Below are 27,909 nucleotides of genomic sequence, written 5' to 3'. Positions count from 1 at the left end.
AGATACTCTTAACATCTGGAATCTAGCTGGAAAAGGGCACATTTTCAGCACAATTTTAATAATACATATAAGTTATGAATTCCTTATGGCTCTCTAGTTGCCATGTTGATGCAAGCATGCACAGTGTCCGTAAGTTCCAGATAGGCTTGTGTGGCACGCCCTTGGTTTAATTTTGCACTATTGCACTAGGTATGTAAAATGACTAAAGGAAATTCAACATAGCCTTGTTGCCATATAAGGATATTCAAAGGCCATTTACCCAGGAAATGATTTCACATTCGTACTTTGTTCTTCATAAACATAACACTATTGCCCAAAAGAATATAATATCTGGAATGAGGTAGGTTCAACTGTTAATTTTGAAAATCTTGAAGCCATAGGCAATTGTTGAGTAATTTCAGTTTTTTTTAAGATGATCTTTGAAAGGGGAAGGTGGTAGTTGTGGGTCAGTTTTCTCTGCCCCAGAAAAAATTGTTTCAAAAGTCTAAAGAGTTGAGATGTGTTCAATTTCAATTTTAAGGTGGTGATTCTCTTTACCTTTTTCATTCTAGTCTGTTATATTGAGGGTGGAGGTTGTTCCTTTGTGTATCAGTCACTTTCAATAAATACCAGGTTCTATCACACTCGTTTTTTGGGTAGCCCTTGGCCCTGCAGGTATATAAATGCCCTAGGGCTGCAGCGCATCAGGGAATGAAGCATGCGAATTCTGCATTCCTGTAAATGTTGCTCTGTTAGGAGTCACAATTGCCAGGATTCTTTTTACAAAGCTAGTTTTGAGTGCCTGTGCTACCCTTAGAATAACCTCTGTTTTTCTTTGCCACATGAAAAGAAATGCTCTGTGTGTTGACTCACCTTTTTTTGCCCTGGTACATCTGTTGGTGTAAAATGAGAGAATCATCAGACTAGAATGAATTCGAGAGGCTGCAGACTAAACTCCCGGGCAGGACTGCACCCACATTGTCCCAGAGAGATGAGACTCGCCCCTGTCTGGAAAGGTTTTCCGGGAGAGTAATTCTACAGCCATTGCTGTACCTTCTAAGACATAACAAGCTTCCCTGTCAGGAAAAACGTTTGGAGCAAGCCCAAATCCCTCATGCTGAAATGTAAAGCCATTATCTCTGCCTGTAAACGCTGGTGAGTCCCCTCAGTGTAAGAGTCCATAATATGCTTGTCAGCTAGTGCTAATTTGCCTTTATCCTCCTCACCTCTGAGCTAAATAATCCCATCTCTGATTTGTGGTATTTTTCTGGTAAACCAGAACTACGTTTGATATTTTTCACAAATGCTGCGCTGGATTGAGATTGATGGGAAAATGTTCTCACAGAGTCTTCACATCTTATAATCCTGTTTATCCAGCTCAGAATGATGTTTGCATTTGAACTACATCACTGATGCTCCTCCATAATTAACACTGCAGAATTGTTACTTCACAGGGTAACTCATTTGGGGCTATAGGGAGATTAAGTCTGAATATCAGGCAAAAGTTTGCTGAACGTTTTTTCCACCCCTATGTTTAGTCCTGTGCTTGATGATTGACAGCGTAAACGTCTTTTGCAGTGAGGCTTAGCTTTAATAGTTTGGGTAATTTTACAAAAATTTTGGTTTTTGTATTGCTGAAGCTGCAGTGTTTCTAGTCACTGCTAGACTTAAGCTTTTTTTTTTTTTTTGACATTTTTATCTAGGATGAAAATGTTTCCTAAACACCCTAGGATTCTTTAATAGTTTTTTTTTTTCTTCTTCTTCTTTTTCTTCTCACTGCCTTTCTGCTTTCAGGAAATAAAATAAGGCAGCTTTAAGGAATTTTTCTGTTTGCATTCTAGTGCTGTGTGTACAAGGAGGTAAAGGGAGGTAGGAGACATGGCAAGAAAATCAAGGATTAGATGTCACCTCTTCTGCTGTGGCATGTTTTAAGTAATAATTAGTTCATGAACTTGGGGAAATATGCAGCACCCTACCACCACCACCCTATGAGCACAGGAGAAATTTAGTTTGCAGAGAACCTATGTGATGGAAAGAAAAGAAATGCCATGATCAAAAATGTGTAATGGAAGAATGCCTTACTTCTAGGAGGCCATGTGCTATTTGTGATTACCCAAGAGCTGCCCACCTCCCTGAGCAACCAATTTTCTCTGTTACCATCACTGAGTTAGGTCTGGAACCATGCATGGGTTTGTTGGGTGCCACACGTTACAGGCTGGAAGATGGTGCCTCCCCATGGGGGCTCTTACTATTTAGAGAAGTCAGAAACAACTGATAAATATGCCCAAAGGAATGTTGCTTTCATCAGCTGGCCAGCGTGGCCTCTTTATTCTCTCTGCTGCTTCTCTTCAAGTGTGTTACAGAGTCCCCAAAACAGTAGAACGGTGGAGATGAGCACTGTGGAGCCACGGATAATGTCAGAATTCACCCCACGTCACCAATTGTCTAGCTCTTAATCCTGTTCGTGACGCCAGTTGTAAAGCTAGGCAACCATGCTAGTTGTTAGGCTCTTTTACCTGCCGGTAATCCTGTACTGACTGGGCCAATTGCCTAGCTGGGGCTGGGTCTCTAGCTCACAGACCCCTCAAGCCCATTCACAGACTGGGTCACAAACCCTTCATATGCCAGACTGGGTCACCAGACCCCTTCATGCAGGTCTATGAGCTAGGTAACCAGCCAAAAGGTCCTTGGAGCCATAGGTTGGAAAGCATAGCTGCACCGGTGGACGCCCGAGGCTGACGTCTGTCCGCCTGCTTCATTCAAACTACTTCTCTCTCTCTCTCTCTCTCTCTAAAGAACACAAGAATAGCAACAAAACTAAAAAGATACGTTGGTGCGCATGTGCAGTAACTACACACACACACACACACACACACAAATTTGCTTACAAAGAATGCTGAACCACACCCAGCTGAACCCGAGGCAAGGGCCCTGACCAAACTATTCTATTTTCCCAACAAGCACCCATGTAGGAGACCTCACATTGTCCTTAGCTGTCCCATCTGCAGTCAGTGAGTTCTGCCACTACCCCTCTGTACTTTATTAATTTCGGAGTTAGCCTGTGAAATGGAGGGAGCAAGAAAAAGGGACTGTGTCAGTTTGTAAGAGAGAGAACTGGCAAGTCAGTGATAAAATGTTTGTGTTCCTTGTTGGTTAGAGGAAAGAAAGGGAGGTTTTGTGTATTAAAATAATGCTGAGCTGTTACATACCTGTCTGAATGACTTATGTTGTGGTTTCTAGAAACAAAGTGTAAGGATAGGCTGCCTTTGAGGGAGAAGCAGCTCCTTACAGGAAAGGAGCTGGAATGCTGTCAAGCTGGACTCAAACCACAGTTTCATCCTGGTCTGTGGATCACTTGCATTGTGTTGCAGCTTTATCTGCAATTCTGACATTGCTGTGATTTGGCAAGGATTGTTAAACACTCGCAGGCCCTGGCCAGGCCAGTGCTGGCAGATGGGGGGTGCAACAGCTTTGCTGGGTGCATGACTCACATGCAGGAAGAGGGTCTTTATAGGTAGAACAGCCCTTGTTTGGCCACTGAGTTTGGGCTGCCCTTCACCGACATGGTAGCTTCTTCCCTCTAGCGCTAGGCAATGTCAAAACAAGTATAGGGGATCTCACTGAAACTCCCTTCTGCTACCCAGTGGCCTTTCCAGTTTGGGCAGCACTGCCACAAGCCATCTGGTGCTGGGCGCCATCCAGGTCTGCAGTCCTGACTCCTCAGACTCCCCCTTGGCACACACCAGACATGCGATCTCAGAATGTGTGACCCTGGATACCCAAGGTAAATGATATGTGATAACAGTAGATGTGATAGGTCTGCTTGGAAGTTTGTGGTTTCCAGTAGTAGAAAAACAGTGCCTCAGTTTCCATATCTGCAAAATGAAGTCATCATAGTGCCTATCTCGTTGGTACATAGGGCGTGTGTTAGGCAGAATTCATCTGGAGTGCTGTGCTTGGTCCTGGGTACAATTTACCAAAAAGCAACATTTGATCCTAAGGCCCTGGGGGTTGAAGGATTTGATATCTTAGGATGTTATTGATACCATGAATTATTTGTAGAGTTTGAAGTATGGAAGAGAGTTAATTTTGTCCTACTTCTGGAACCAGACCAATGGAAGAAGTTACAAGGAGGCAATTTCCAAGTCATTGTATGAGATAAAATCTGCAAACAGTTGTAGCTGTCCAACAGCGAACAGGCTGGGCTGTCTGAGTTGTTGCTCAGCTTTTTATCACATGGACATAGTGACCACCTGCACACGGACTGCAGACAAGATCCTGTCACTGGCTGAACTGTTGGATAAGAGACAGCTAATGAGTTTTCCACCTCCCAGATTCTGAAAATCCTTGTTTTATCTCCCTGAGGAAGCCAGGAGTTTGTTGAGGGCAAGGACTACATATTATATACTTATTTGTATTTCCCATAATACTTTGTAAATGGGGTCAAGAAAACATTTTATAAATTGTATAATGCTAATACATGGTCATTATAGAAAAAATATACAATAAGTATATAAAAGAAAAAAGTTGTCTGTAACACACTACCCAGAGATAAACTGGGAATGCTGTTAATATTTTGTACATATTTTTCCAGACTGCTAAGTAGATATTTTAGCCAAAAATAGTACTATATTAAACATATTGTTCCACATAAGCTATTTTAAGTATATTTGTACATAGAAAAATGAACAACAGATATATGGAAGTGATATGATCTCTGGGCAGTGGGGGTAAGGATAATGTCAATTCCAGTATCTGTATTTTCTAGTTTTCTAAATTTATCCATTCAACAAATATTGTCTGAAGTTCTACCATGTGCCAGACACAGCTCATCTTGTTTGTTAGCTCTATCCCAGCTTCTTGACATCCCTGCCTTCTTGGAACTCAGTCTCATGGGGACAGTGAGTCAACAAAAAAACTATATGATATAGTGTCAGATGGTGGTGTTATGAAAGATAAACAGGAATAAAGGGATAGAAAGCAGGTGGGGGAGAAGGAAAACTTGTTCTGGGTGGTTGGTGGGGGACAGGTGGAAATCAACCTGTAAGAATTTAGGGAATGAGCCATACATACGGGAAATAGTGCTTACCAAATTAATTATCATATATTTCTCTATTTTGTTGACAACTTAGTGTTCCATGCCTGTCATATAATTTATTCAACTATTCAGTTTGAGTTTTTTTACTATCGTGAACAGATCTTTGTGCACATGCTTGCTTACAGTAAATTCTTTTGTTTTCTCTTTTTTTACCATCGAGATATATTTTTATAAAAATTCATTTTGGGGTCACTTAGTTCTTGATCATTTCTCACCTGAATGATATAAGGAGGCCAGGAGGTGGGGGGTTCAGCCTGGGTGTGAGCCACTCCAGTTTCCAGGCTGTTTAGGATTAATGTTTGCCTGCTTACCTGCTGGCCCATCTGGAGAGCAGAGAGCAGCTGATTCAATTACACACGTTGAAGGCAAAGTGTAGATTACTATGATTAATGTGACCTAGGCTCCGGTGCGATGTATCATTCCGATTGCTTAATCGGGGCTTGTGTAAACAAGGAGACAGGATAGTAACCCACCACTGCTTTTAAAGCCCAATTTTATTGTGATACTTTTTTAGCAGGCAGCAAAGGTGGCATGATGATCATGATAATTAAGGTGGTAATGGTCATTGTGGCTCACACTCTGCCAGCTGGCATTGGGGTTAAGTGATTTACCTGAAGTATTTCATTTACTGCTCACAACTCTGAATGGGTGAATATTGTTCCCATTTTACAGATGAGTAGGCTGAGGCTTGGAAAAGTTAAACAGGTTGGTTACCCAAGGCTGAACTGGTACTCAGGTCAAAGGGTTTTTTTGTTCGTTTTTGCCTTTTGACAAAGCCTATGTCCTTAACCATTAAACTGCTTTTCCCCATTATTTTTTCTCCCTCTATCTCTCCCTCCCATTTTTTTTTTTTCTTTTTTCTTTTTCTGGGGATAAGGTGATCAAGCTTGGGACTAGTATTGGCTGGGTTAGGGTGATTTGGAAAGGAGAGATGATTCAGACCTAACCTTTTCTTCTTTCTATGTAAACATGCTGTTCTCTGAAACAGTCAGCAGGGTCCCATCAGGGAAAGAACACTGAGCAGATTTGAAATGTCTCTACTCTTTCCTGGTGTTTTGGATTAAATGTACCAGTGAGCGCCAAAATGGCCCATCAGTCAGCACCCTGTGGCGAGGCAAGACACGCCAGGGCCTGCTTGTTGTGCCTTCACTGAAGTGGGAGCAGTCATGGTACCAAGCTTTTTAAAAGTGATTTTCTTTAAATGAAATAATGCATGTTAAAGTATCTTTAAAAAGTTGAGGATGCATTTAAAAGTGATTGTATTGAATATCTGAATAGTCAACATCTTGGCTGCCTCCTGTGCTTTAATTAAAAGCCTGAAAGCACATGCCTTGAGTTTTATATAAAGTCCATATGTGTATCTGTATGTTAATATATGTATATATGTGTTACACATACACACTCAAATCTAAATTTTTAGTTGCTTATCCCAAAGAAAAAACATTGTCCTCAATCCAGTAAAAATTAGGGTCCTTCAAAGTACTTCAAGCATTGCTGTAAAAATGCTTTGGCCTTTCCTGATGTGTGGAGTTTATTGACTGTTTCACCATTAAAGGTACTTGGTTTCTCTAGAATGGGGAATTCAATACCTGCTAAATTGGATCAATATAAAAATTTATGAACAGTGCAGGCCTTGTCAGGGACTCTTACTCATGTTCATATAATTCTCTGTGGGAGTTTCTGCCTCAGGGATCACATCAGTATTTAGTGTGCGCTGAAATATCCATGTCCTCTGATTAGCTGGATTTAATTGTTACATCTTCATCTCCTTCATGATGTGTCATTGGGCTGCAGCCCACCTTGAAGTTTAAGTAGGTTCAGCCAGTTTATTGCAGCATCTTTTATTTTGTCTGTTTCTTTCAAAAAGCCCTTGTATAACCATGTAATTTTGGTTACTTTATTTTCAAGGAGAAAATAAAGTAACACCACAAGTAAAATTTTATTTTTTAGTGAAAAATATGAAGTGACTTGTTCTTAATAGCTACTATTGTACTATAATATTTGTACAGTGAATCTTTTTAAATGTATATAAAATATTGTACTGTTTTAATTTTTAATTTTTAAAAATCTGACAGTTAAAGTAACCTTTCTTCCATGCACTGTTTCAGTAACAGAAGTAAGATTTTTTAAGGGCTTTTTTGCCCATACTACAATATTTTCTTCTTTAACATTCCCTCACAGAGTATGGAAATAGCTGGCAATTAATTTTTCTGGTTCTCCCTCAGATCTGATACCAGCTGAATCATCTTCTATTTCTCAAAATATTGCAAGTTGTAAAGAATTAATTGCTTTTTTCCCCTTGCTAATTTTGCAATTCTGATTTCTCCTTTTATAAAAATAACCCTCTGTGAGAGCTTATCTTCTCAAGAGTTTCATGGGTTTTTGCAGGAATCTCAGAAGTACAGTTGGCTCTCAGTATCCGTGTGTTCCACCAGTCGTGGATCAAAAATATTTGGAAAAGAACTGTCTACACTAAACGTGTACAGACTTTTTTTCTCGTCATTATTCTCTAAACAATACAGTATAACGACTATTTACATATCATTTACATTGTATTAGATATGATAAGTGATATAATTTGAATACGATTGGCCCCCCAAAGCTCATGTTGAAATCTGATCCCTAATGTGGTAGTGTCAGGAGATGGGACCTAGTGAGAGGTGTTTGGGTCATGGGGTCAGATCCCTCATGAATAGATTAATACCCTCCCTGGGGGTTGGGGGAGGGTCACGAGTGAGTTCTCACTCTGTTTCCAGGAGAGCTGATTGTTTTAAAAAGAGCCTGGCACCTGCCTCCCTCTCTCCCTCTCTTGCTTCCTCTCACCACGTGATCTCATGATCTCATGATCTCATTGCACCCTGCAGCTGCCTGCTGCTTTCCTTCTTGAGTAGAAGCAGCCTGAGGCCCACACCATACTCAGCTGTCCCAGAACTGTGAGCCAAATAAACGTCTTTTCTTTATAAATTACCCAGTCTCAGGTATTCTGTTGTAGCAACACAAACATGGACTGATACAGTAAGTAATCTAAAGATGATTTAAAGTATAGGGGAGGATATGCATAGGCTATATACAAATACTGCATCATTTTATAGCAGGAACTTGAGCATCCACATATTTTGGTATCCTACGGAGGTCCTGGAGTCATTCCCTCATGGATTCCAAGGAACAGCTGTACTGTGATATTCTGTTGCAGAGGGCAGGGCGGGGGGGGGGGGGGCGTTATGAACCAGACCCTGGAGTTAGATAGACCTGGGCTTTCATCCTAGTTAGGTCTGACACTTAGTTTGACAAATAAAGCTCTAAGCCTCAATTCCTACCTTTTAATTTGGGGATAACAACAGTACCCATCTCATAAGGCTATGGAAGAATAACTGAGAAACTGCATGTTACAGCACATGGTAAGCACTCACATGATAGCTAATATTATTGCTAGTAAAAATTATGATGGCACTTATTTTTAGAGGAGCATGTTTGCAGATGGAGTGGGATTGAGGGTCATCTTCAAAGCTGATAGATGGTCAGTTTTGGACACCTCCCCTCCTTGAGAGCCATCTCTCCAACCATTTACTTGAGGCAAGGGCAGAGTGGCTTTGGGTAGGCCATGGGGATGGTGGTGTGGCTGCTGTCACAGTACCTGGGCCCTGCTTTGTGATTTGGCACCATCACCTATGTCAGGCACTCTTAGATGGGGTTAATTTTTCTTGGGTAGATGGTGCCTTAGAATACTGTTAACCAACTGAATCAATCTTCAATTCATTCGTGTGTGTGTGTGTGTGTGTGTCTCTCTCTCTCTCTCTCTCTCTCTCTCTCTCTCTCTCTCTCTCTCTCTGGCTGATTTGAGGCTCCGAACCCATGACCTTGGTGTTAGAAGGCTGCACTCTAACCAACTGAACTAACTGGCCAGCCCTCAGCTGAGGTTTAAAAAATAAGTCAGGCCACTGACCTCACAAATAAATTATCAGGTAGAATGAAAGACAAAAAGCTTCTGCTTTCTAAGTTGATCTAGGGCAGCAAAAAAGTGATTTGCATGCAGTGAGAAATCTTGTAGATAATATTTAATGAGTTTTAAGTTTCAAGACTATAAGTAGCATTTCTTGAAATATGACACAGCAGGTGCCCCTGGCTGGAATTCTAGCAGTAAACAGGAACGTTCCAGTCCTGGAAACCACTGAACAGGCCTGATTGTGTCCATCTGGCAGGAAACTTTACCCTTTTGCCAGGGATTTTGTTCTTTATGTATCTGAATTAGAGCACCCGGGTATGGAGAGTCTTGGAGGGAAAGCTGAATGAAGCTGCTCTCGTGTGCAGATGTCTCCCGCTGTCTCCAAGTACAGCTGGGACTTATGCATTCATTCACTGCCCACAGCTCTTGGATTGCCATTTGGGAGAGTAGGAAGCCTCTGGACAGGAAACCAGGAAATCTGAATTTGATGAGCCTTTTTTCACTGGGTCTCAGTTTCATGACTTTTTTAAAAATTAACTTTTTATTGAAACATTCTACATATATTTAGGGTTCAGAGTTATATTTCAATACATGTATACAATGTGTGATGATCTGATCAGGGTAATTAGCGTATTCATCATTGCAAAACTTAATCATTTCTTTGTGATGTGAACATTTGATCTCTCTTCTAGTCGTTTGGTAACATGTAGTAAATCATTGTTAATTATAGATTCTTGGGTCGAATGTACACCAGTAGAACTTATTTTTTCTATCTAGCTGTAATCTTGCGTTCATTAACCAGCCTCTATTCTCAAATTCCCTTGTCAATGCTAAGATTATGTATGATTCCAAGTGTTCTTTCCATTTCTAGAGAGATCTTTGCTGATCAGTTCTATATATAGTGAAGCTTCCTTGAATGGATGAGCTTCAGCAATCTTTTCTGGGACCAGTGGGTAAAATAAAGTATGCAGAACCCAGGGTGGGGCCCGGGTAGTTGAGCATGCCAGGTGTACACACTTACAGGTTTAGAATTGGAGGAGTCTTAGAGACAATCTGGCACAAAGCCTTCTACAAAGGATGAAAATAGCACAGTTAAGTAAAGAGTCACCCAAATTCACACCAAGCAAGCCTGAAGCTTCATCCCTGCTACTGGGGGGCTTGTCCTGCCACCTCCCCTGCTCCCACCTGAGATCACATGCGTGCTGCCCTCCAGGATCCTGACCCCGCTTCTCCACACATCCCACCCCTGCCAGCTCACACCCCTTGCTTCCACCCCACACTCTCCCATCCGCCCACATATAGTAGTCCCCCCCTATTTGTGTACTCACTTTCTGTGGTTTCAGTTACCTGCAGTCTGAGAGTACTAAATGGGAAGTCCCAGAAATAAACAGTTCGTAAGTTTTAGATTGCATGCTGTTCTGAGTAGCTTGGTGAAATCTTACCTTTCCGCTCTGTCCCTCCGAGGACATGAATCATCCCTTTGTCCAGTGTATCCATGAGGTAGACACTTCTCGCCTGTTACTCACTTAGTAGCCATCTTGGTTATCAGATCAACTGTCACGGTGTACCTGTGCTTGTGTCCAAGTCACTCTTATTTTACTTCATCATGGCCCCAAAGCGCAAGAGCAGGGATGCTGGCAATTCAGACATGCCAAAAGAAGAGCCATAAAGTGCTTCTTATAAGTAAGAAGGTAAAAGTTCTCGACTTAACAGGAAAGGGAAAAAAATTGTATGTTGTTGCTAAGCTCTACGCTAAGAATGAATCTTCTATCTGTGAAAATGTGAAGTGTGTTGTTATGATTATTCTATTTTATTTTTAGTTAGTTTTAATCTCTTACTTGCCTTTTTTATAGATTAAACTTTGTAATAGATATGTATGTATAGAAAAAAACATAGTGTATGTAGCCTTTGGTATTATCCACAGTTTCAGGCATCCACAAGGGGGTCTTGGGACATGTCCTCCAGGGGGACTACTGTACACGTACACGAACACACTGGTGCTTCCGCATCCCACAGGCAAGGGCGAGCAGTGGCTGTTGAGTTGGAAGTTCTAGCAAGGCACGTGGCAGAGAAGGTTCACACATGGAGTGCCTGTGTGTTAATATCTCTTCTACTATTAATTTGTTTCCTACCCTTGGGCTGATTTCCTTCCTCTCCTCTGTGCCTTGGCTTCCTCGTTTGTCAGAAGGAGGTAATAGTATCCATCTCTCAGCATTGTGGTGAAGGAGGATTAACTGATACTGCATGTATGTGCTTAGCCCAAACACCTGCTACCCATAAGCATTCAGCAAATGGTAACTGTTAGTATTATTACTTCTGTTGTTACTATCCACTTGCCTGGAATTCTCAGACTATTCCCAGAGGTTGGCACTGGGATTTGACCTTGCCTTTCCTCTGCAAGACTCTGCAGCTGATGGAATTAGGTAAAGCATGTGGAACACAGGGTGTAGAACCTGCTAAGAGTGCGCATTCAGTGAAGTTTAACTGCGCTTCTTCTCCCTCAACAAAGAGGTCACTGGGTGAGAGAAGCTGCCAGTACATGTTGTCATCACATAAGCAGAAATTGTGAGTTCATTTTATGTGGAGGGCAAGTAGCTCCGCTAGAAGGGCAGAATAGTAATCCCTATCATCACTTAGTGGGAGGGAAATACAGGTACCCTGGCAATGAATGGCCCCACGTACACTAGCCCTTCAGATAGCCAGATCAAGTGAGAAGAAAGAAAGAGAACGAGCACAGTTTATCCTGGATAAGCTCACCTCCCAGCAAAGCAGGGAAGACTGGCTCGGCCGTGGGTACCATGAGATGCCCGCTAGTACCTGGGTCTGGGTAGAGACTCTGGGGATGATTCTCTCAGGAATCATAGCTTCCCTTTAGTCCACAGTGCTAGGGTGTGATGGTGATGATCAAATGAGATGATGCACAGGAGAATGCTGTGTCCAGCAGGTAGTCCACATGTGCTTGCTAGTTTTATTGCCAGTAGTAGCAAATGGAGAGGTACCTTATAACTGTAAATACACAGTGATGCTGCTGAGCAGCTCTCATCAGAGTTGTTGGGCTGCTGGGTTCCAAGGGCATCTTATGAAGTGTGAAGCCTTTTGTCTCATGGCAGATAGGTAACAGGATAGACATCTATCCACTTAGCACCGGAGAAACCACTGGGAGAGGCTCTCACGAGGGCACTGCTCACTTGTCACCTGGGCCTTGAGGGCTGGACACTTTATCTTTCAGAGGCTAAGCGGGCCTGTCCTTAATGCCAGTTGAACAGTGAAATTTTACTCAAGTAATGTTGCATCCAAAAATAACCATTTTGACAGTTAGCTTGCAGCCAAATGTCCAGGTGGTTTTGTTTCATATGGATACACACTGTAAAATGAACTTGAAGCAGGGCTCAAAACTGCTTAGGGTTTGTTGGGGGTTTTTTTTGTATCTCCAGAAATGTGAAGTATGTGGGGATTTATATCCTTCATGCACTAGACCCAAATTTGTATAGGATGTGTTAAGGTCGCATTCCAACCTTGCTTAGGCCTCATGTTAGAATTTCACAGAGAATTAAGAGCCTTGGCAGTCAGCCCCTTAAGATAAGCCTTAGAACTTCAGCAGAATCAGGCAAATCACATACTGGCATCTTAGTCCTGTGCTGATATCCAGGCAAGAAGGTTCTCCAGGACAGGACTGTTGTGCTCTTCTGAGTGTCCCTCTCAGCACCTGTGATGGGGCTTAGTCTGAGAAGGGGGTCAGTTATTCCTGACTTAAAACTTGGCTGCTAAAGAGCAAATGCACATTTTTGAGGCTTACCTGGTTCCAGACACCATCCTGGTCAATTTATGGATGCTATCTCATTTTATCTTTACAATAACCCTATAACAAAGGGATTAAATAAATTGTCCAAAGACAATCCACCAACAGGTGTCATAAATGAGATTTGAACGCAGGTTTATCTGATTCTGTGTGAATTAGGATTAGATGAGCTTGATTTGCCAAAAGATCCGAATATAGAGTGCTTTATACAATAGAGGTCTGTTTCTTGCTATTCTATAACTGAAGTGTGGGGCTCGGCAGTCCAAAGCTGGTGGGGTGGCTCCACACAGTTGTTAAGGACTCGGGCATTTTTCAGCTCCCTGGGGTGTGGATCCCATCTTTATGGTGCAAGATGGCTTCTAGAGCTTTGTTGGGAAAATACAGGAAAAATGGTCAGGGCCCCTCAGATGTTCAGAATCTTGCGGAGCATTTGATGTAAACAGGCATGTGCGCTCAGGTGTTCTTGGTTATCGTCTAGTGTAATTGTGCATGTGCACCCAGGTGTCCTGGGTTATGGACTTAAGTATAAGGATGAGTGGCTCTGATCCACAGCGCATCCTAGTCCTAGGATGCCCCCCCCCATGGGGGGACATGGGGAGGACACTACTGCTGCTGGAGGCTGCTGCTGCTAGTGCCCCAGGGCCCTCTGCAAGGCAACTGCCACTGCTGGACCTGTAAACTGCTGCCGCTGAGGAAGCGGAGGACTGAGCTCATGTTATCTGCCAACAGCTCCTGGAATCTTTCCCAATTACCTAGCATGGACCTGCATATGAGGGGTCTAGGGACCCAGCTTGGCATGTGAGGAATCTGGTGACCCAATCTGTACAATGGGTTTGGAGGGTCTGAGCCCTAGCCCTGACAACATAAATGAAAACTTAGTATAACTAAAATAATGAAACATTTTGGCTTTAGTTATGATTTGCCTTACTTTACAAGCTCCATCTGTCACATAAGGTACCAAACAACAAGGATGGAGAAAGAGAAAAAGGGTATGACATCTCTCAAAAAGATGTTCCCATACCTCCCATGCAATATTTCTGCTTACGTATCATTGGCCCGAACATCATCACATGTGCACCTGGCTTCAACTGCATGGGAGCCTGGGACCTGGGAAATTTTAGCTGAGCAGCAATATGACCAGCTAAAAATCAGGATTTTACTCCTGGGTGTGAAGGGAAATATGTGTTGAGGAAGATACTAGCACAGACTCCAAACATCATATATTTTTTTTTCTCTTCGGTTCATAAAACATCTTCTTATAATCACACTTCATACTTCATACGTTCTGAAGCTCTGATCCAAGTTAGAGGCCATTTCAGAAACCAGAATATGATCAAAGGGATCTCCCAAATTGGTATAAATGTAATTTCCTATTTATAGATATTTGAGTTTTGGTTGCTTTGGTAAATTTATCTTTTCAGAATTTAAAAATACTGTCAGTCCCTTAAAAAATTACCCAAAATAACCTCTATACATCGTATTTTTTCATGCTCCTTCACACTACACGGGGCATCACTTGTGAATGCACTAGATGTTGAATTTGCAGGGATACTGCCAGCTCTGCCAGAGTGAGGGGGGTGAAACCCCAAAACAAGGGAGGTCAAGTTAGCTTTTGATTACTGAGTAAGAGATAAGGTGAGACCAGAAGAGCTGCTGAATTCAAATTCACAGGGATTATGTCCAGCACTCAGTCTCATGGTGGGATCTCAACTCATCTCCTGTGCAGTCCTCAGGAGTCAGGGAGTGGTCTGCCAACCAGATTCTCAGCAGCAGGGCCTACAGCTTGTTGGCAACTTCTACCTCCGCTCCGTCTCCCTCCTCTATAGTTGTAGCCTCTGCTGAGGAGTTGTCAGTGACATTAAGGAACATATTTTACTCTGCCTCATTTTTCAAGTTTTACCTTCTATCAGAAGAGCTGTTGGACAGAGAAAGACAACGTAGCAAGGAAGGAAAATAACCCTTTACAACTTTTATGCTACAGCCTACGTGTGCGGAAAACACAGTCACTTAACTCTATTTTGTTGTTTCTTTAATATAAAAATAACCTCCTCTTTCTCTTACGGAAAAATGTATTAAACAAAAAGTATCCCCCCAAAAGTTTAAAACCACTCAGATCCCACCACTAAAACATTAGAATGCTCTTTCCAGGTTATTTTTCTTGTCACATTTTCACTACTTTTATAATCAGACAAAAAATTTTAAGTAAAGTTTTCATCCATGTGAAAAACTGAAAATTACTGTCATGTACAACATCGCAACAGTCAGAAAAGGGTGCTGTGGCCTTGGTTGTGGTGGCTGCGCTGTCCATGGGACCTTGAGTAGGAGAGTCAGTCTCTGGGCTTCGGATGCCTCCCTGCAAGGGTACAAGTGGGAACATCAGTCACCAAGGGCCCTTTCTCCATCCAGACATTTATGACTGACACATGAGACAGTCTGCAGAACTTACAGGTGGTCACAGAGCTGACATCTAACCCAGATGTTTCTTAATTTGATGGCTCATAGGTAGATTTCAGAGTGTGTCATTAGCATAATTGGATGGAAATGTGCATCTACCTTAAATTCATACTCTTCTCTGGGAAAAGAAGGGTCCATTGCATTCATGAGGTTCTTAAGGAATCTGTGACCCGAAGAGGGTAAGAACTGGTCTATTCTGATATTGTTGATAGACATCTTCCACCCAGGGAAGTGAAGGGACCTGTTCCCAGGGCACGTCCTGTGGCTGTCCCTGGTGATCTGGAGAGCTGGTGGACCAGATGGTAAGATCAGCACCAAGCCCATGGTGGTGACCTATCACAAACCCCTCTGCCATGTCTATGATGGAAATAACTACTCAGTGTGTCTCCCCATCTGGCCCAGGCCATGAAGTCAGCAGGGGAGTATGCAGCGTTCTCTATCCACTTTTCCCCCTAATCCTACCCAGCCCCTTCAGCAGCCTTTTCTCCCAAAAGTAGGAAGGGAGATGTTACGAGGAAGGAAGCTAGTCTAGGGTTACATAGTTGGTGTATGTTTTTCTTTTATCTCCTTTTGATTTTTTTTTTTAGTACTCAAAGGTTCCTTTTTCATTTAGCTCTCTGACTCTGTGCTTGTGCCTTCAACACTCTCACAATGACTTTCTGCTCCTCAATAAGGAAAGCACACTTGATACCATCACAGACACATTGAACACACGTGGAACCACCATAGTCCCTGCTGACATGAGAACTTTAGGTCTCACAGCACGAACCCCTCAAAGTGTGCCACGGCACACGCCTCATGCAGATTTTGGTGCTTTCCCAACCTTCTAGGTACAAAGGTAAAGGATTTTATTACCAGGGGTTTGGGACAGCCTAGTTTTGTTAGAGGCTGGATTGTAGGAAAGCCTACAACGGTGTGTCAGATGCTGAACCACTCTGAGTGCCTCTAGATACCATTCCCAGAAGAGCCCACTCCTGTATTTCTTAAAGAACATTTTAGCTCTCAGTGTATTTTATCCTTCTTGCCAGAGGTGACGTGGTGAATTTTCTCCCAAGACTTGATATAATAGTGTAATATGTCCCAGTGTCTGATGCTGAAGGAAAATCCTCAGATTGACAGTTCAGAGGCTGAGGAGGCAACCCAGCTGTTGAAGGGAGTGAAGTTGTGTCCCTCTCCACCATGCTTGAAACAAAGCAGTCTCAAAAGGATTGTACAGCAGGAACACTGTGGCATTTGTGCTGAGAAATCATCACACAAAACCTTGTATTTGAAACCCGAAATGACGTTTTCTGAGCAGCCCTAGCCCCACATGAGAAGGCAAACACTGCCAGATAGCCTGACATTTCCTTTTATAAATTTCAAGCATTCCTGATTTCAGATCGGCTATTGATCTGTTGCTTTGCAGCCCTGATGCAATTAAGTGAAGTCACATTCACTACTGTTGAGTCTAAGAGTCTAACAACAACTGCTATGAAACCCCACTCCCTGCCCTGTATCTCCTTCTCCCCTACTCATCGCTCCACCCCCACCCCCACCCAGCATGTCAGCCGACACGCAGTGTGGAGGGGCAGGTTGCAGGAAAGAGGAATTTTCTAAACACAAAATGAAAATCATCAGAGTCAAATTGTGTACCAGTATACGGTGTCCATCTTTAAAGATCAAACTTATTTGCTCACTTCTTACTTTAATTAAATCCTTCTTGGCAAAAGCTACACAAACCCCATAAAGGGGGAGGGTGTGTTTTGATTCTAGTCGCTCACCCAAATGTAATATGGAATTCAGCGAGGGAATGTCTGAGCTCCGTCTAGAATGGGCAGTGAAGGCAGATGAGAGGGGAGGGGAGGGCAAGGGAGGTTTCACGGTGTTGCTCTGGGATCGGTGTGTTGAACTCGTCTTAAAACTAGTCCCATGAAAAGCCACAGAAGGCACGTGTGTGGTAGGTGCGTATGCAGCTACAGCTTGGTCTTCAGAACTTGAAAACTGAACAGCTTGAGGTCCTGAAAGTGCATGGTGCCCTTGTTAATCTGTTGAAGAACATTCTTTCTCCCTCTGATTAACCTGAGGATATTGGCTGGGGGAAAGATACTGGATAGATTCTTGATGTGTCTTCTCACAGCGTAATTTATCAGAGTTCTGGTTCTGGTCCTGAGAGAGGGCCTGCTGGTACAGAAGAAGTGTCGGTCTGATCAGTGCAGTCTGTCTGGGGGGGGCAGTGAAGAAGAGGAACTGGCAAGAAAATATATAAGCCAACTTTAAGAGGAGACCATCTGAAAAAATGAGCTCTCCCCACTTTTTTTCTTAATTCTCAGCCAATGTCTGTTGTATATGACATATCTGTTGTATATGCAACAATTTGGGTGATTGACTTGCAGAAAACTGAATTGCCCCATTCAACTTTCATATTTTCCAAAAGTAAAAGTTAATTTGGTTCTGACATTTCCTTGCCTCTTATGTTGGGAGTCAGGCAGCTGCCACCAGCTCTTAACATCATCCTTACTGAGTAACTCAGGGAATGAGGAGTTTTGCCTCTCTAGCCTGATTGAACCGTTCCAAAATTAGGTCCCACTGCCCACACTTGACAGTTTTCTGCCTGTTATATTTAGGGCGACCGTATAACCCAGCTTGCCTGTAACACACCTGATTAATGTTCCTTGTCCCCTGAGATTAATAGCACTGACTTTCATTCTTAAAAGTGTCCCTTTTTGGATGATACATTTTTATGTAGTTATACTAATTACAGGGAATGAAGGGAAGGAAATGAGTTTCTGCTGAAGCAGTTTAACCTTGTGCTCCCTTCTGTCGCCACAGCTTCATTTAGCAGCCCTGGCTTCGCTGAAGGGAGATATAGTCGAGCTTAATAAACGTCTGCAGCAAACAGAACGTGAACGTGACCTCCTGGAAAAGAAATTGGCCAAGGCACAGGTAAGGGATCCAGAAAGGTTTTGTTTTTCTTAACTTTTTTGTTTTAAGATAAAACAGATATAGAAATTCCCACAAAACAAATTACAACTTAATGAGCAAACATTCTGTCTTGGTCTGCTCTGGCTACTCTAACAGATATCATAGACTGGGTGGCTTAAACAGCAAACATTAGTTTTGGAGGCTGGAAGTCCAAGATTAAGGTGCATGCTGATTTGGTTCCTGTTGAGGGCTCTCTTCCTGGTTTGCAAATGGCCCTTCTCATTGTGTCTTCAAGTGGCAAAGAGAGCAGGATCATCTCTCCTCTCTCTTCTTAGGGCTTTAATCCCATTCATGATTGGGATTTATGGCCTAATTACCTTTATGACCTAATTACCTCCTAAAGACCCCACCCCCAAATACCATCACATTGGGTGGGGATTTAGCCTTCAACCTATGAATTTGGGGGAGGGAGGGACACAAATATGCAGTCCATAGCACACTCTTATAATCACTGGTCAAGTCAAGAAATAGAATTTGCTCCGTCATGCCAGAAGCCCCCACTTGTGTCTGTTCCCAATCTCTACACTTTCTCCTCCCACAAAGGTAACCACTACCAAGACTTTTATAGTAGTGTTTCCTGCTTGTTTTATTACTCATTCGCATCCCTAGGCAATACAGTTTTAGTCTTGCCCGTTTTAAAAATGTTTCCATTAAATTTCTTAATCTACAGGTTTTCCTTCATTCTTTGTTTGCTTTTTATCTGCTAAACTTGGCTATTTGACCTGTAGTTTCCCACTGTCTAGATGTTGCCGATTGCACACTATGGTACAGTTAAACATGTTCCTCTGTTCCCTGTATTTCCTGCAAATTGACAGCTGCATCCAGAGGTTCCGTCAGATTCTTGTCCTGTCCCTTGGGCAAGACCATAAACGGTGTTTGTTTTTCCACCAGGAGGTACATAATGCCTGGTTATTTCTTACTGTGATGTTAATAACTGTTGATATTCAGTGCCTAGGTTCGTTATTTCTTTAGGACTTATAAAATCATGATGTTATAGTTCTATCATTTCTCAGCTATTAATTGGAATGCTTTTTAGAGACATTTTCCATGATCTGCTATTTGTTGAAACAATGGTATATTTCAAAGGAGAAAATCAGAAAAAAACACTTGATTTTTTTCCATTTATTTAACATTTTTCAAGATGATGAATTGATTCCCTATGATCCTCTGAATGTACCCACTTATTTTTCAGAAATGTTATTATGAATTTAAACATATTTGGATTTTAGTATGCTTCCAGGTTCATTGTTTTTAGGCATCTTTTGCGGACAGAACCAGGAAATTATTTATTTACTTATATACATATGTATGTATGTATGTATAAAATTTTAGATAAAATACCTTAGAAATTTATATTGATGCCTCCAATTCAAATTCTTACTACAGGGTATTTTTACTTAACTTCTGTATTTTTATCTGTATTTTCTTTCTTTCACACTAAATATCCCAGTTCTTAAGGTTGCAGGGAATCATAGAATTAGAATATTCCATAATTACTCATTTGCTTTATCCCACATTATATACAACCAGTCTCAGAGAAATAGTATTAATGCTACTGTAACCAATATAGTTACTGAAAAGAGTTTAAATTTTTTTCCCCATTATGCTCTCCTAATTTCTGCAGATTTTTGCATTTGTTCTATATCAATGCTGCCTGACCCTATGGCCATGGCATCTTATACTCTCCCTTTCAGTCATTGTTTTAGTCTTCTACAAGTAGCTATATGTTTAATATGTTTAATTTCCACCATAGTTCTTATGTCAGTATCCCTTTGTTTTTAATTAATTACTTTTTCTGAAGCTTATTATCTAGTAGATTCCTCAGTGTGGACTTATGAGAATAATTTCCCCAAAGTTCTTGCATGTTGACAACAGTGTATTTCTGCCCTCATATTTGAAAGGCATTTTGCTGTATATAAAATGGTTGGCTCATCTTTTCTTTCCTTGAATATACTGCTTTATTTTCTTTGCTGTCAAAGTCTGATGATAATCTCTCTTTCCATTAAAAGACACTTGTGGGCTGACCCCGTGGCTCACTTGGGAGAGTGTGGGGCTGGAAGTGCAGCGGCGCTCTCGCTGTGGGTTCGGATCCTATATAGGGATGGCCAGTGCGCTCACTGGCTGAGCGCAGTGCGGGCAACACCAAGCCAAGGGTTTCGATTCCTTTCCCGGTCACAAAAAAAGGGGAAAAAAGAAAAAAGACACTTGCTTACTCTAGATATCCAAAGGATGGATTCCTTCCTTCGTTCCTTCATTCTTTCCTTCCTTCCTTCCGTCCATCCATCCATCTGTCTAGTAATTTTACTAGAGTCAGTCCTCATCTTAATCATTCTAGCTTGATTTTCTCAGGTTTGCTGTGCATTCTTCTGATTATATTTTGAAATCTTTTTTTTTATTTCAGGGAAGTTTTTTAAAAAATCACATGGTTTAATATTAGCTTTGTTCCCTTGCTTTGATTTTCTAGGACTCCCATTATTTGTATGTTAGATCATCTTTGCCTGTCTTTAATATCTGTTGCTATCTCAAATCCTTTATATTTTTCTCTTTTTAAATTTTTTTCTGTTTTCTATCTTTTGTTTCTCTTGGGGTAATATATGTTGTTACTATTCCTTCTTTTGTGCCTTCTAGTGTAGTCTTCATTTCTGAAATACATTTTTATTTTATTTCTAATTTTTTTCTGTGTACTGTTACCTTCTGAATTTTTCTAATTCTGAATTGTTTTTTTATGTCTCATGTCATTTTCCTAAAGTCTTTTCATTTATTCTGAAATAGTGGGCTATTGTTTGGGATTTTTGTTGTTGTCTATTTTGTGGCATCCTTTCATCATTTATATGGATGTTATTCTATTTAATTTTTTTCTTATGGTATTGCTTGGGATTTCACCTCAGTATTTTTCTGTTTTTCATTTTCTCATGAAAAAAATAGTTACCTTGAACTTTTAGGAGGCAGAATTTTAATATGGCTTTTTTTAAGTTCATAGAGCCTAGCTTTCTGTTGTTTTTCTTCACAGTCAAAAGTATGGCAATCTGCTTTCTGACACTTCCTGGCTCTGCACCTTCCACCTACTTTTAGCTGCATCTTTTATTTCCTTTGTCTTTATTATCCCAGTCCTGTTCAATTTTGATCCTATTCCCAGCCATTCCTCCTCCTGGAAAGGAGCTTGGAGGCCAGTCTTGAATGTTTGCAGGAACTAGACTGCTTCCGCCTCCTCAGATCTTACTGAACACACTCACTCTTGGATCAGGCAAAACCCCTCCTAGTTTTATCTGCTGTCCTCTAATTGGCCATCCCCACTTTCCTGTGAATACCTATTGGGTTTTGGGGGGGTTTCCAGTTCTTAGATTCATTACCTTGTTATTTCCCTCTGATTCTGCCCACAAAGATGCCCCTCAGATCTTATGGATAGTGCTGGTATGTCTTTACCAGCTTGCATTTTGGTGTGCAGTGGCATACCTTGTCTCCAAACTTTTGGTTTCACAGTATAGGTGTTCCGTTTAATTTTATGTGGGAATTCAGAATGATTTTAAAAACCAGACTGCTACAGACATCTTTCCAGAATGACCTATGGAAAATTTTTGAAAACTCTCATGTCTCATACTCATAGACTATTTGAGTGGGGAGGGGAAATACCCTTTGTATTGAAGATCATCTACTTCCATATTTGACAGGCAACAGAGGGAGATTATCTTGCTTACCCAAGGTCAAATGAATAGCTTGGCCACAGGTGCTCTTTTCTCACTACAGGATGTTACACAGGACAAAATTACCAGATTTTACTTAGGTGAATTTTTACTTAAAATATTTTCCTTCTGATTATAAAAGTAATAAAATAGTGATAGAAAAAAATAGGGAAAACAACATTAGAATGTTTCAGTGGTGATCACTGGTGAACTAAAAAACTCTTGAAATGCTTTTCTTTGTTTTATAAGTTTTTTAAAGAGAAAGTAGTTATTTTTGTGTGAAAAAAAATTTAAAAAATGGTATGAAGTGACTGTGTTTTCTAATTTACACCCATCCAAAGCCAACCATTGTTAGTTAATAGTTCTTGTTGGTGAAGATTTTTTTTAAAAGAAGGAAAATTATGAATGCTTTGAACTGAAAGCTGGCATGTACCACAGTGTTGGATTTTAAAAGGTAACCAGGAAGTTATTTATTAAAATTTAAGCCCACAAAAACAGAGCAGTTTGTGCAGATGATAAGGGGATAATGGAAAACCTTTTCTCTGCTATGTCAAGGATTGATTCAGCTCCTTTTTGACTTACTTGTGGCCAACCATTCTCATGTAATAGCTCTTGATGACTGATTTTATCCCTGATGACAATGGTCACATCATAGCACCATTAATTGACTCTCTATTGCATTCTTCCACTAAATAGACTTAAAAATTACTCTCTGCTCCTTTCACTGGAAATAGCTTCCCAGTACAGATACTGGGACACAGGAAAGAGATCATAAAAAAATGTCAGATTTGCCATCCTACACCTTTTATGCAGATGAGATTTATGCAAGAAAAAAAGAACAATGAAATGACTGTGCCATGCTTTCTATGTTATATGCCTTGGTAGATGATTCATGTTTGAGGCTTTGCTAGATTGTGGAAGAGCAAATTTATGTGTAAATTTATGCTCTGTGGCTGTACTAAGTCTTACCAGCTCTCTAAATATTATAGTGCCATGATTAATCTAAAATGTAAAATGTAAGTGGTTGTTATGTTCATCAGACATCATCAAAAGATCTTCAGCATCTGTTGAGTAATTATTAATAGTGACTCTGGAACTGGTTGAATAAAAGAAATTTCATTATATATGGTCACGAAATCAACATGTAGGTAGAGTTTTGAGAACAGTGATAGGAAGGGAAGAGCTGGATAAGGGAGTCTGATATCAATGTGACGGGGAAGACAAAGTGCTTATTCGTATTAGTTTTCTATTGCTGTGTAACAAATTGCCACAAACTTACTGGCTGAAAACATGTCCCCACCCTCCCAAACTGAATGGGTGCACAGACATGCATTTGCACCAACGTTCAACAGCCCCCGCAAGACTGGCCTCGTGGGAAGCTAAGATCATATATAGTTCTGATTTGATGCCTTCAGAATATTTGCTATTTATTTAGCACCAGCAATTAAATTAAATTACTACTTTTTTTAAGTACTGCAGAAAGAGAAACATTAACGAAGCTTATGATCCCCTTTGAAATCGGTCAGTAGTAACACAGCACCCTTTCTATTTCTTAGCTCTCTATCTTTAGGAAGCAAGTCTCCTGAATTTTCTACCTCTTGGCGTTCAGGAAGAGAACATACACCATTTTTATTAAATAAACTGGAGAGAGTTTTCTTTTATCTTTCTCTTGTTTTCTGAGATACTTAAAGATGTAGTTTGCTTGTATTTTCATTGTTAGGGTCTCCCTCCACCCTCCCCAATCCTTTCCTATTTGTTTAGACTCTTCTTTGGTAACTCTATCTGCTTTGCTCCTTAATGGCATTTCCATTTGTGCTGGTATCTTTGTTTTGCTGGCTTCGTTTCCCCCATTGTCCCCTTAGGGGAACCTGGGCAAGAGCTTAGAGTGAGGATGGAAATACCCTGAGTGGTGTTAGTTGTGACCAATCCACCATCACCCTGAGGAAGTAACATCTCTTCTTAGCATACTTTAAAGGGAGTGGTACTGATCCCTTCACAGGATGGTTGAGAGGGCTAACAAATTAATGGTGGCATTGCAGTTTTCAAGAATCCTGTTCATAATGCTCTTAGGTTTGACAGCTGAAACGAATGCAATGGTTAAAGACCAGCGGCCTCTGTGGAGTAAGATAAAACCCCATGAAGTACATTAACAAAACCATAAAGCTCCTTAGCACCGCCACATTGCACAGGGTTTTTCCAACAAGGGCTCACATTCTCAGGCCAGTCTGTCTCAAGGCTGACTCATGGCTTTATCCCCGAATTGCACCAATAGCAGCCTAAAGGGTTTTATTCTCAGTGGCTGACATGATGATGTTGCTTGCTTTTATTAAACATTTATGCATATAGGCAATTTCACCTATTTATGTGGCTACATGCAAGTATCTATGTGGATTTTTAATTGCTTCATCATCATGACAGGAAAACTAAGATCTTGAGAAAAAGCTCAGGGTGTATATTAAGGGCCAGATGAAATCCAGGAAAAACAAAATTTCATCATATTCAACCTCAACCTTTTTTTTGTTTCAAACTGAAAGTCTGTAGTTGTGGGAGAAATGTAGACTCCTAATGATAATGACCTCCAGAAATTCATGGCAGGCCAGACACTGCAACCACAGGCTTTCTGGCTTTGTTGCACTGTAGGATCAGTCAAAAATTCAATATAGGGTGGAAGGAGGGAGAACCCTGGATGCAATTATCTGTAATAATAGAAAAAAAGCTGTAGCATGTTGCTTGAGACCATTTCTTATTTTGTTCAGCTGAAATTGTATGGGGTGTTTCTGTACAGTAGAGAGAAGATAATCCCTAACGTGTAAGTTTTGCTAGAAGCTGCCGCCTTTGGTCCCGGAGGCTGCTAAGTAAGGTGTTGGTGAATAATTGACTTTGGCAGCTAAAGCTGGCTTAGTGAAAGCTGGAGAGACTTTGAATTCCCCAGTTCTACACCCCCTTGTGTCTCTTTTTTTGTTTCCATCCTCCCAGAGGATTGAGGAGAGAGCTGTTTGGGTTTTCCCAGCTGTCTTTGGTGTTGTATGGCATAGTATTCATGTTTCCAGGAGTTCGTAGGAGGTGTTTCAGGAGACAGACCAAGGTGCCACTCAAGATCCTTGGGTAATGGTAAGGGGGAGATGAGCCCACAGATCAGGGAGCTGGGAGAGGTAGTAGTAGAGGGGAAGGCTGTGGCCACAGCAGCTGCAACTGCAACTACTTGATGACATAAAGAGCAATCAGCGGATTTCTCAGAGGGTTACAATAAATAAACTGGTGACTTCGTATTTAGTCTTTTTTCTCATCTACAAAATGATTGTATCAGTCAGGATATGCAGTGATAACAAATAACCCCAAATTTTCAGTGGTGTAAAATATCAAAGGTTTATTTCTTTTTCTTTTTTTTTTTTTTTTTTGTCCTTTTCGTGACCAGTACTCAGCCAGTGAGCGCACCGGCCAGTCCTATATAGGATCCAAACCCGCAGCGGGAGCATCGCTGTGCTCCCAGCGCCGTACTCTCCCAAGTGCACCACGGGGTCAGCCCTCAAAGGTTTATTTCTTGTTTCTTACTAGGAGCGCACTGGGGTCAGCGAGGGACTCTGCTATGTTGTCCTCACCCAGGCTCCCAAGCTGATGAGCCTCTACCATCTGCAATGTTGCAGCAGCCATGGCCTGGGCAAGGGAGTGTGGCAAATCCCACAGGAGCTCTTAAAGGCTTCCAAACAAAATGATGTATGTTCACCCATATCTCACTGGCCAAAATAAGTCACATGGCCATATTTAGTATCATGCAGGAGGAGAAGTATACTCCCACCATGTGCATGGAGAGAGGCAAACCAGAGTCTCAGTGAAGGCCCCTGCTGGGGGTGCTGATGCTCATGTGATGCACACCCCAGGTGGTGGTCCTGGTGGAGCCCCATCTACATAAGAAAATACCAGAGAGAAATGAACACCACTTGAAAAAGTGGTACTTATGGAAAAAATGATGTCTTATCATTTAAAAAAAATATTTATAATGTACTTAAATTTGTAACTTAAAAATTGAAAAATGTATGCAAATGTTTAGTAGTAATCATAGAAATAATGCCCCTTTTTCCAGTTTGGTTGTCATCATTGTATTACCTTCCTGAATGAGGCTTTACTGGGACACATGAGCTATTACATGCTCATAGATGACTCTTCAATGCAGGTGCAGTACTGAGCTGCTTTGCCTGTGTCCTTTTGGAACAGAACACCCCAAATTATACACCCTTTCAGGTTAACAAATGCTCTTCCAGTTTGTGGAAACTCAGGGTGGTGAGAGGTACTGGGTCAGTACTGATACACCATCAGGCCTCACTTTAACAGGCCACCAGGACAGGAAAGGCCACTCACCTTCCACTTTTCTGGCACTAAAGTGTCACATTCCTGGGGGTGACTCTTGTGCAGTTTAACGGGAACTGTTTAACAAGTCGTTTGATTGGGTTCTTTAGGCTCCTGCAGGTGATGGCTTGTTTCCTTCTACACTGTCACCCTTGAGGGAATCACTCCACTTCTCCCTGCACCACAGCTTGGAAACACTCAGGATTTTCATTAAGTCTTGAGATCAGTGCTTCAGCTTTTTGTTGGCTGGGTACAATGAGAGGGTACAATGAGAGTGCACAATGAGTGAGGTGTGTTTAATAAGAGGATGTTGATTTGTACAGATGAAATTAGAGCAATGTCTTATCAGCCATTCATACATCTAGGGGCTAGGAGTTTGTTCTGATCATTATTTTACAGTATTTTCACTGGGAAAAGAATCCCCAGAGTACCATTCCACCATCTCTTCTTCTCCACATACCCTATTTCTATCCATGTTTCTTATTCTCCAGAAGAAAGTCTGGGATTCTTTCAGTCCACCTGGAAGCGACAACCACAGTTCCCTTTAAAGTCTATGTCATAATCACCTCCTCCATGGCACCCAGCACAGTCTCTTATGCACTATGAGAAATCAATAAATGTCTGATATTTATAGAGGAAGTATTCAGTTATAGAGGCTTCCGGCTATTTTAAAAAACATAGTTATGGAGAAATATAGAAACGTAAACCAAACAGCTTTGCTCTCAGCTAAGAGAATTTTTTTCCCTCAATATATTTTTGTCACTTCTCTCGAATGAACCCTGGAATTCCAAATATACATTATAAGTCTTTTTTTCTCTTTTTAGCTACAAGCGCTGTTCAATCTGACTGAATCATCAGGCTTCCTGTTTTCTCTTGTTCCTACACATACCCTTCAGACAGATGTCCAGTTAGAGGCAGGGGCAAAGATGGTGCAATACCAGACCTCATATTCTTGTTCTCCATCTGATATCTCTGCAATCTGGGCAACCCCACAGCATCTTACCTTTTAATTATCTCTCATAACAGTCAACAGAGATACCCAAAGGTGGTCTTTTTGTGGTTGTGAATTGATCATGTACCTTTTTCTTATATAAACACTAGCACATGTTCGTTGTTCATTGGATTTTCCAGTTTCTTGTCAGCCTAAGTAATATGTAGCAGTCTGTTTTCTGTTGCTTATGAAAGAATACCTGAAACTGGGTAATTTATGAAGAAACGGATTTTATTTCTTACAATTTTGGTGGCTGGGATGTCCCTGGTCAAGGAAGAGCATCTGGTGAGGGCCTTCTTCTTGGTGGGGACTCTCCACAGAGTCCCTTGGCAATGCAGGGCATCACATGGTATGAGCTGAGCAAGAGCAAACTAACATGCTTCTTTCCTTATAAAACCATGAGTGAGACTCCCATGATAACCCATTAATCCATGAATGGATTAATCCATTCATGAGGGTGTAACCCTCACAATCCAATCACCTACCTCTTAACACTCAAATAGAGGATGAAGCTTCCCATGAGTTTTGGAGGAAACAAACATTCAGACTATAGCATTCTGCCTTTGGCTCCGCAAAGCTCCTGTCATTCTCACATATGAATACATTCAATCCATCCCCATAGTCCCAAAGTCTTAACTTGTTCCAGCACCAATTTAAAAG

General features: G+C 41.3%; 1 protein-coding gene and 1 pseudogene across 2 annotated transcripts in view; one reads left to right on the top strand and one right to left on the bottom strand.

The window, feature by feature from the left end:
* The window catches only part of MCC (MCC regulator of WNT signaling pathway), a 405,468-nt gene that overhangs the window by 278,973 nt on the left and 98,586 nt on the right, over positions 1–27,909 (top strand). For both annotated transcript variants that reach the window (XM_063087360.1, XM_063087361.1), the window contains one exon: positions 18,082–18,195. In XM_063087360.1, coding sequence (XP_062943430.1) covers positions 18,082–18,195 — 114 coding nt within the window. The remainder of the gene's footprint in view (positions 1–18,081; positions 18,196–27,909) is intronic.
* LOC134369462 (large ribosomal subunit protein eL34-like) lies at positions 15,879–16,267 on the bottom strand (annotated as a pseudogene).

This window comes from Cynocephalus volans, chromosome 2 (assembly GCF_027409185.1).
Source record: "Cynocephalus volans isolate mCynVol1 chromosome 2, mCynVol1.pri, whole genome shotgun sequence".
In the NCBI taxonomy this organism is placed as follows: Eukaryota; Metazoa; Chordata; class Mammalia; order Dermoptera; family Cynocephalidae; genus Cynocephalus; species Cynocephalus volans.
Note: the sequence above shows the minus strand (reverse complement) of the source record. Positions and strands in the feature narration are given on the sequence as shown.